Source organism: Belonocnema kinseyi, chromosome 7, assembly GCF_010883055.1.
Source record: "Belonocnema kinseyi isolate 2016_QV_RU_SX_M_011 chromosome 7, B_treatae_v1, whole genome shotgun sequence".
Lineage (NCBI taxonomy): Eukaryota > Metazoa > Arthropoda > Insecta > Hymenoptera > Cynipidae > Belonocnema > Belonocnema kinseyi.
The window spans coordinates 63,556,696-63,567,413 of record NC_046663.1 but is presented as its reverse complement, the minus strand read 5'-3'; the positions used below and the strand labels follow the sequence as shown (position 1 = coordinate 63,567,413).

At 25.3% G+C, this 10,718-nt stretch overlaps 1 protein-coding gene across 2 annotated transcripts in view; it reads left to right on the top strand.

Annotated features, from left to right (window-relative positions):
- The window catches only part of LOC117176748 (serine/threonine-protein kinase N), a 138,985-nt gene that overhangs the window by 98,228 nt on the left and 30,039 nt on the right, over positions 1-10,718 (top strand). For both annotated transcript variants that reach the window (XM_033367024.1, XM_033367025.1), the window contains exons 9-11: positions 987-1,074; positions 1,159-1,523; positions 6,910-7,145. In XM_033367024.1, coding sequence (XP_033222915.1) covers positions 987-1,074; positions 1,159-1,523; positions 6,910-7,145 — 689 coding nt within the window. The remainder of the gene's footprint in view (positions 1-986; positions 1,075-1,158; positions 1,524-6,909; positions 7,146-10,718) is intronic.

The following is a 10,718-nucleotide window of genomic DNA, read 5'->3' as shown; positions in this document are numbered from 1 at the left end:
TCTAGTCGGGAGTGGTGCTGACTGAAAACAGATGATTTGGAGCGATTCGCGCGCCATATGTTGGTCATTCTAAGGACTTATTGAACTACCCTCGTATTTTCCAACCTAAGAGTTTAATTTTGAATTAACAAATTGATATTCTACCAAAGGAGAAAAATTGTTATTAAAATACATCAACTTTCAGCCAAATAGTTAAATTTGCTGCAAAAGTTCGGAATTAGGACATGGAATTTTCAAAAAGATGAAAAATGAAAGATTAATTTTTCAATAAAAAATATGATTTTTCAACTAAAAAGTTAATTTTTTAATTAAATTGGTCAATTTTTGAATAGTTTCTTTTTAACCAAATATTTGAATTTTATATTAAAATATGGAGTTGAATTTTCAAGTAAACATATGATTTTTTAAATAATAAGGTCAGTTTCTAAGAGAAAATAACGATTTATGAACAAAATATATTAATTCTCAACCAAATAGTTGAATTTTCAACAAAAAAGAGAAATTTTCATCATGAAAATTTTTTTGACTTTAAAAAAAATGTCAACACAAAACTAAAAGAATTTTCAACTCAATAGTAAAATTTATAACGAAACCAGTAGTGAGTATTCTTCTCTTTACTATAAGGGAAAATAGGAAAAACCCCGGGAGAATTTTCAGCGAGGAAGATTAATTTTTTTGCAAAGAAGACGAATTTTCAAGAAAATATATCAATTTTTGACCAAATCGTTGGATTTTCCTAGCCAAAGATATGAATTTTCTACAAAACAGTTCAGTTTGAAATCCAAAAATGTAATTTTTTAAGAAAAAAGTTATTTTTTTACGAAACGAGATGAATTCCGAACCAAAAATATAATTATAGGTTTTTCATTTAAAAAGAATTAACTTTTAACACTAATAATTTTTAGACACTAATATTATTCTTTCACATCATCATTTAAATTACTATAAACCTCATAAAGAAAAAACTTTTTCCTTTTGTTTTTCAGGCGATATTATGGCAGTTATTAAATTAGACAATCAGACAGTAGCACAAACTAGTTGGCGACTGTGTTCCCAGCAGGCTTGGGATCAAAGGTAATTAAAAATCCCTAATTAATTATGTAAATTAAAGTTTATTCTGAATTTGTTAAAAATTGTAATGATCCGAATTTTCGACAGGTTTTCCATTGAACTAGACAAATCTAGAGAATTGGAAATTGGTATTTATTGGAAAGACTGGAGGTCTCTCTGCGCAGTGAAATTTTTACGTTTAGAAGAGTTTATTGACGATGTTCGACACGGGATGGCGTTGCAACTAGAACCCCAGGGTCTGCTCTTCGCAGAGATCAAATTCCTTAATCCGATGATATCCAGGAAGCCGAAATTGCAGCGCCAGAGGAAGATCTTCAAGCAGCAAGTGAAGAACTTCCCGAGGGCGAATCAAATGAATATTAATGTCGCCACCTGGGGAAGACTTCTCAAACGGTCCGCACCTTCCCTCCACAGCACCAGGAGTTCTGAAAGTCCCCCCTCAAGCGTAAGCTGTAGGTTTTCAACTTTTTACTTTTCTTAAGAGCCGTACATAAATTACGTAGAGTTTTTTCCCCTAAAATTTTGAACGACGTTTCCACCTTTGCTAGGGCCCGTCAGTTTTAACTCCCCGCTCCTCCATCTTACGTAATTTTCAGGGTCTGAGAATATTGCAAACTTCGCAAATTTTACCATTTAAACGTTTTAAAAGTACAATCTGACTCCAATTTTTGATGCATCAATGTGCAATCATTCGTTTGGGAACATCTTTCTATAAATTCAAATTTATTGTACTATCAATGCTTTTGATTTGAAATATTTTACATATTCAGGGTGAATCTGTCCAAGTTTGATTTTAACAGTTTTCAAATAATTAGTTGGATTTTTATGTTTTTCAATTATGCTATTATTTAGCTTACAATGCGTATTTCAAAATTTTTCATTTGAAATTTTTAGATTTAGGCTTACATTTTTAATTTGAAAAATTTTATAAATGCTTTCTTAAAGAATTGAACAAATAAAAAATAAAATCCTTTGATGTTGAAAATTTCGGATAAAAAACATTTTTATTTAATAAGTAAATCATTTTTTTAATGTATCTGTACTTTAAAAAAAAGAAGTGAACAAAACCGATTAGACAAAACGATTTTAAATCAGTTCAAAAATTAAGAATTTTCAGATTTTAACGTTGAAACTTAAATGGTTTTAATTTGAAAGTCTTAGTCATTAAACAAATGTGAATGTGTGACTGAAAGTTTATAAACTATTTTCAACTTAAAAATAATTTCATAATAATATATTCTTAATTAAAGGATTTGATTAAATTTAAAATATTTTTTCAGTCTAAAATATTCAATTTTTAACCCATTCGATTTGAAATTTTTAATTAAAAAAATATATTAATTATTGAATATTTAGCAATATTTGAATTTTCATTCAAGACAAATAAATTGAAATCAAATATTTAAAAGTAAAGAATCTTTAACTGAATTTTTTGACATATAAAGCCTGGAATCGTTAAAATTTTGAAGAGCCTTTTAAAATTTGATCATAACAATTTTAATTTTTGTATTTGAAAAATGCTTAATTTGTAAATGAAATTTTTAAGTTTTAATGTATAATTTACAAATGGACATTTGTAGATGAAATTTGAGTAATTTTAAGAAATATTTAGGTGTTTTAAAACGATAAAAAATTATCATGCAAGTTTTAGAAAGTTTTCTTAAAATCTTCTAGAATCTTTTTTGAAAATTTTGTTTGAATCTTTAAAAAACTTTTTAAATATTCTTTTAAAATAATTTTTCAAAATGAAAAATTATTTTTAATTTTCCTATGAATCTTAAGAAAATGTTTTTATTCTTTTGAAGTCTTTCACAATTCATGAAAAGAATCTAATTTTTTTGTTTAAAATCTCCGAAAATCTACACTTTGTTTTATAGTGTTAAGAAATTTTCGGTAGAAGTTGCAGGATTTTCTGAAAATTGTAGAAAAATTCAATTCATTTTGACAGATATTTAGAAGTTCTGAAAAAATGTCCAAAATAATTTTAAATTTAAAACCAATTTAAAACAACTTCTAGATTTCTCAAGATTTTGAAATAAAATTTTGAAGCTTCCTAAGGATGTTTAAACTATTTAAAAAGAAAATAATCGAATTTCTAATTTAAGAAGTGTTCAGTTAAAATTTTTTCAAATTTTCAATATTTGATGCTTCTAGCTTAAAATTCTTTAATATTATATAATTTTGAAAATTTTAAAGTTCATTCATTGATTTTTTAATTTAAAGCATTGAAAATCATAACGTGGATTTCTATTTTTTTATATTGAAAAATGTTAGTGCCTTTAATTTTATACGCGTAAATTATTGAGCATGTGAATACAATATTTTAAAATTAAAATCTTTTAAATTTCAATTTTAGATGTTCAAAACTTAACAGTTCCACTTTGAGTGCTTTCATTTGCAGCTCAGTTTTTATTACCTCAAGTGGAAATTTCTTTAGCTTCAGTTTTCCATTTTTTCTAAATTTCATTGACCGTGAAAGTTGTTTGCGAACCGATAAAAAACCGGGAAATGATCGGGAATTTATTTCGCCAATTAAAACGGCTATCCTGATATCATTCACTTTTTAACGTTTTCATTTTAAAATATATTAATCTCATGAATTTTAATTTCAAAATATTTTACAATTAGGTAGATTTAATGTACATATTAATATAAGAATGACGTTTAATCACAAAAATAATGTAAAAGTTAAGAATAACCATTATTCTTGATGGTGTTTGTAACCAAATATTTGAATTTTACGTATTTTAAGTGTTGTATTTCCCTTAACTTTTTAATTATTGCAAATCTTTCTAAAAATAATATATCTTTGATAATAATCGGTAAAATATAATAATACAGATGTTTTTTTATATGAATTTTAGTCAAATTTATTTCTTCTTTTTCAGCCTTTCAAAATGCTTAAAAAGTTTCAAAATTTGATTTCAAAATATTCAACAACCTAAATTTTGTGTAAAATTTTATGGAATCTTTTTAAATTTGTTATCATTTTTTTAATTCTTTTGAAACTTCTAAACAATTTATTATATCATTCGAAATCCTAACCTAAAATATTTTAAATATTTTAGGTTATTTAAAAAGATTACAAAGAAATTTTTGTATTGATGTCTATAATGTATTAAAAGATTCCCACGCATTTTCAAAGGATTTCAAATGATATAAAAGAATTTGAAATACTATAAGAAACTTTATCATTTATTTATTTAATATTACAAGGAAACTTTAATGTTATAAGGAAAGGGTATTTTAAGATTCCGAAGCATTTTCAAAAGACTAAAATAATTTCAAAGGATTTTCAAGGGTTTTAATAATTTCAAGGGATTTTAATATTTGAATAGATTTCAAAGAATTTATTCGTACAAAGTGAGGAATTTTTTATGGTTTCAAAGATTTGAAGAGATTTTCAAATATTTATTGCAATTCATTTGGAATTTGCTCTGAATTCTTATTAATTTGATCCTGATTTCTTTTTAAATTATTTTGAATTGTTCTAAATTCACTCAATTTTATTCAATGCAATGGATTCTTAAAAAGTTTCTTTGTAATTCAGCTTAATTTTTTATGAATTGAATCGAATTGTTCCCATTTCCATTAAATTTTCTCAAATTTTACTGAAATCAGTGGACTTTTTTGATTTTTTTACATTATTTCCAATTCGTGTGAATTCATTTTAATGGTTTTTGCAGTTATTAGTCACTTTTTTTATACAAATTGGTAGGGATTTCAATATTTAAAGAGATTTAAAAATATTTCAAGGAATTCTGCCTGAATTCTTTGGAATTCTCTTGATATATTTTAATTTGCTTGAATTTTATTAAATTAATTCAATTCAACTTAATGCAATAGATTTTCGTTGAGTTTTTAAAAGTTTTTATTTAATTGATCCTGAAGTATTTTAACCTCACTTTGAATTCTTAGCCATTTCATCTTTATTCTTTAAAATTCCTTTTCATTTGGAATTCCCCTTTTCAAAAATTTCAAAACAATTTCACAAAGATTTTTAGACTTTCGAAACATTTAAAGATTTCAAAGATTTTAAATTATTTCAAAATATTGTAAAACATTTTAGGAGATTTCCAAAGATTTCACAAACAAAGATTTAAAAAATATTCTACAAAGATTTCAAAAATTCAGGAGGCGAGTAGACTAGATTTATAAGATTTCAAAAGGAATTTCGAAAGATTTCAAACATTTCATAAACATTTCAAAGATGGGACTTTTAATTTACTATAATAATGATGCAGAAAATCCTTAATCTTTCTTATTAAATAAATGCATATAATAAAAAATTAATATTAACTACTAATTTTTAAGATTATTTATTTATATACTTTACGGTTAAAGAAATATAATTTTCCTATGTTTCTGGAGAAAAATCAAAAAGATTGTTGAAGATCTGAGATACGTCTAAAAATTATCTGGAAAATTTCTATTTAATTTTTTATTTTACAGGATTTTACAACATTTTTGAAAAAAATTTGTGTCACTTTAAAAGATATGTAAGACTTTTTACGCTTAGAAAATTTTTTTAATATTTAAAAGATTTTTGACAAACTTCGAAAATTCTTTAGTATATTATTTGAAATCTTTTTTAATATTTAAAAATATTAAATAATGCCAGGAATTTCATGAAAAAAAGGTTTATTATTTTGAAGTTTTTGAAAGCCTTTCAAAAACGTCACAGTTTTATTTCGAAATCTTCAAAAATGTACAATTTGTTTAGAATCTTTAACAGCTTTTCAAATTTTTAATTATTTTTGAAAAATTTTAAAAATTTCTACATATCTTGTAAAATTATTCAAATTTTTTTCTAATATTTAACAAAAATTCTGCGAAATTGAGAAAAAAATTCTTAAAATATTCCAGATGCTTTTTTGAAAATTTAGGAAATTTTTTAGAATATTTTAACTCTTTAAATGTTTTCTTAATCCTTTCAAAATCCTTAAAAGGCTTTAACATTTTATTTCAAAATCTTCAAGAATCTAGATTTTGTTAAAAATGGTTGAAATATTTTTAATTATTTTTAAATCTTTTCGAAAGTGTGAAATATCATTAAAACAAAACGTAATTATTTACAATTTATTATTTACAATGTTTTTGTTACTGGTACCGACAAGTTTTTTTTCGTGTATCCATAATTTCATTTTTCTTATCTCGTTAAGGGTCTGGAAAAGTTTACAAATTATATAGTGTGGCAGCAAAATATTGGGAACAGAATTATTTCCCAATATTAGAAAACATGCAATTAAAATTTCCTCTTTTATTATTGTTTTTTAAAATTTTTTTCATGAAGTAAAATTACTTGCTGGGAAATTTTGATTTACTCAAGTGATGGTGCGACAAATTAACTACATACAACCTTATTTAATATGGTCAAGGGGTTATAAATAGAATTCGTTTCCCATTTTTTTGGTCAAAAAGTTAAGATCAGAATGTTGTTTCCTTTATTATTAAAGAATCATTTACCATTTAAATTTTCTCTTTTAGAAATAAATTTTCAGATGTAAGAGACCTCATTTGGAAATTGTGATTTACAAAATTCTACAAAATTCTACAAAAGTCAGGGCATTTTTTTAAAGCGTGCTGAATTTTTTTTAAATTGCAATATAAAATTCAATGGCAATGATTCTTCAGTTGTAAAAGTAACTTTATATATTATGGTATTCAACTATTTTGTGGCAAATTCGTTTTTTTAATTAATGTTTTTTAAACTAAAAACAGAAGTATTATATTTTTGGTTGAAAATTCGTCTTCCCATCCAAAACACTTTAAGTAATTTAGGAACGGCCCTTTTAGGAATAATATAATACAATTTATCCTTAAAATACCTAATTTCAGGTCCTCAAACTTCGCAAATTACATTCGATTCTCCCGCGGAAGATAAACCCGAAACACCTGGGGAATTACCAGATCCGGAAAAAGGAGGCTTAGGTGGCGCTCGACCTTTGGGAATGAGTTTAAATGAAAGTCCTGTGCTGCCAAGTCCTCCCGAACATCCTCCCCCTCCGCCCCCGTCTTTGCTAAAGAAACCATCGATGCCAGCGCCTCCTCCACCCCCGAAATTAGATCAAGAGGTAAGTCTTAACAATTTTCTCAAATTTACGTCAAATCTAATAATTCACATACAAAATTAATAATACTTATTAATTCACATTAAAAGCGTGACGTTTATTCTTTCCATTAAAAAAGTACAATATAATAGGGTTTGCATTAACGGTTGAGGTTCTTACTCAAACTTTAATAAAGTAATAATTAATTAATAATAATAAACGAAAAAGCGCAAGTTATGATTTAACACTTGTAAATACAAGCACTGACTTGTTCAAGCACGTTAATAAATTTAATGATCACTATTTTCTTTCGACAAGGTAATAAATACCAGGGTGGCCGAAGGTCAGGGAAAACCTGAAAACGAGAGAATAGTCAGGGGAAGTCAGTGAAAAATCAGAGATTTAGAAAAAAATGGGAAAAGTTCGGGAATTTGTGTAAGAAGCGCTTTTTAAGTGACTGCTAAGAATAATTAGGGCTGCCCCGCAGTCACTTTTAGTGACTTTTTTCTCAAATTACGTTTTAAAGAATTTTTGAATTTTCTGCAATTCTTTTCAAATATTTTAAAGTATCTTTGAACAGGGTGTCTAGTGACCTTGGGAATCTTGAAAACCTGGAACTCTCCTTGAATTTTTTTTAAACCTTGAAAACCTGGAAATCTCCTTGAATTTTTCACGAAAACCTTGAATTTTAATTATTCTTTTTTTTTTCTTTTCTTTTAAAACACTAATTTTCTCGAAATGCGAAGAGTAATTTAAATCTTTTACCCTATTATGAAAGAAATATCTCGCTTAGAAAAAATCTTGCTGCTGAAAAATTTTTTATTCGTTAAGATATAATTGATCTTTTGTTCATTACAGAATAAATAATGATCTTTCAAGGCACTTTTTGTGCAGGTGTTCAACTTAGAAATTATAAAACTTATTAGTTTAAAATTTCGATGTTCATTCAGTTTCAGAATTATAATAAGCCATGGCCATACAACGGATTTTTCGAGGGGTTGACCACTCGTTTTTTGACTGTACAACAAAATATTTCTAAAGATATCAAAATGTTTCATATATTTCAAAATATTTTTAATATCTTTAAAACTTTAAAGATTTAAAGGATTTCAAAGAAAACGATTTCAAGAGGTTTTAAAACATTTTAGAAGATTTAAAAAGATTTTAAATAATTCAATTGCTTCAACGAATACAAAATATTTTCCAAACAATGATTCAAGAAAGATTTTGTAAACATTTCAAAATATTTCACAAAGATTTCAAGGATTTCAAACATTCAAAAAAGGCGTGTGCACTAGATTAAAAAGTTTTCACAAAAATTCCCCAAAGATTTCGAACATTTCATAAAGATTTGGAACATTTCACAAAGATTTTAAAACTTACAAAAGAATTTAAAGATTTAAAAAAGGGTATATTAAACCACATTTCTAAGATTTCTAAACATTTCAAAGATTTTAAACAATTTCAAAATTTCTTGGGAGATATCAAAAAATTTCACTAAGATTTGTAATAATTTAAATAATTCCAACGAATTCACAAAAATTTCAAAAGATGTCACAAAGATTTCAAAGATTTCGAACATCGCATAAAGATTTTAAAACTTTCAAACGATTTTAAATATTTCAAAACATTTAAAAGATTTCAAAACAATACAAGAATTTCAAAGATTTTAACAAGGGTGCAGTACACTATAATTCAAGAATTTCAAACCATTTCAAAAATTTTAAACGATTTAAAAATGTTTGACAAGATTTTAAACGATTGCAAAAGATTTCTCAAATATTTTAAAGAATCCTTAAGGATTTCAAAACATTTCAAGAATTGCGAAGATTTCAACAAGGGATTCCAAGCAGATTTATAAAAATTTCAAAACATTTAAATTAAACATTTAAAATTTCACCATTTCTTTAAAGAATTCACAAGGATTTCAAAAGATTTCAAGAATTTCAAAACATTTCAAAGATTTTAAGCGATTTCAAAAGGTTTCAATACATTTGAGATTTCAAAAAATTTCAATGATTTTAAACAAACCCAAAAGATTTCGTAAACAAAGATTAAACAAAGATTTCAAGAATTTTAAAATTTTTACAAAAGCTTTGAAAAATGCCAAAAGATTACTCAAAGATTTCAAGCTTTCAGTAAGGTTTGTAATAATTCACAAAGATTTCAAAAGATTTCACAAAGATTTCCATGATTTCAAAGACATTACGAAGATTTGAAAATATTCCTAAAGATTTCAGAAAGACGACTCATGTTCGCAAAAAATTAAGAATTTGCTTATTCACGATTCGGCTTTCTTTCATTATTTGATTTAAGAAAGGAGACCTGGAAAATTTTTATTTCTTGACCTGGAAAACCTGGAAAACACCTTGAATTTTGTTCCTAAGAATCGCTATACACCCTGTTAAAATATTCCCAAAATATTTAAAAGTTTTCAATCATTTAAAGGTATTTCAAAGAATTTAAGTGTACTTTCAAAAGTTACAAAAAATTTTCAAATTCTTTCAAATTTATCAAAATATTTAAAAAATTTGAAATATTCCAGGTTTTTTTTTTAGAAATTCCAAGGAATTTCAAAGGATTTGGAATATTTTAGTGTATCTTTAATAAATTTCAATAATTAATTTAGGATACTTTAAGAAATTCCAAGACTTTTTCAATACATTTAAGTAATTTGAAATAATGCCAAGGATTTTAATGATTTTATATTAATTTTCAAAACTCCAAGGAATTTTTAAAAGCTTTAGATAGAAAGGTTCAGAATATATTTAAAAAAATTTGGAATATTTTAGAATAGAGACCACCCTACAATATATAATGATTCTGCAGTATATAATCATTATTTATTAACAGAAATATGAGTAAAATACTTAATTTTAATATATTAACACGTATCGCGTTTTAACTAATAATTACATTAAATAATTATTTTACTTTCATTAGTATTTCAAATTATGGATTATCTACTTTACGATTATTATCTACTAAGGGCCGGTCTCCCCTATTCTAAAAGACGACAAAAAATTTTGAATGAATTTCAACAATTTGGAGGAATTCCAAAAGATCGTGGAGATTTTGTGGTATTTAAAAAAAAGTTCAAGCCATTTTCCAGAGCTCTAAAAAGATTCAAAAGATTCCACAGGCTTTGGAATAATTTAAGGTATTTAAAAAGATTTTAATTAATTTGTAGTAAATTTTAATAATTTAATGAGATTCCAAAATGTTTTTTGAAGATTTTATGATATTAAAAAAAAATTCCGAACAATTTTTAAAAGATTTCAAAGGATTTGAAATGTTTCCAAATATTTTAAATGATTTCAAAATTTTTACTTAGATTTCAATAATTGCAACGGATTTAAGGACATGTGACACAGCTAAATACCTATATTACCGACCACAGTTTTTCAGTTCACTCAATATTTTTTTGAACCTAAGAACTTTTTTTGTAAATAAAATATCGAGCTGAAACTTTGGGAAATGTATTAGAGTACAATCAAGTACGTTTAGGTACTACATTTTGGTAGGAACTTCACTGAAAATTATTTCATCTTTTTTCTGAACCTCAACATTTTTTGAACGTTCGAACTTTTTTTATAC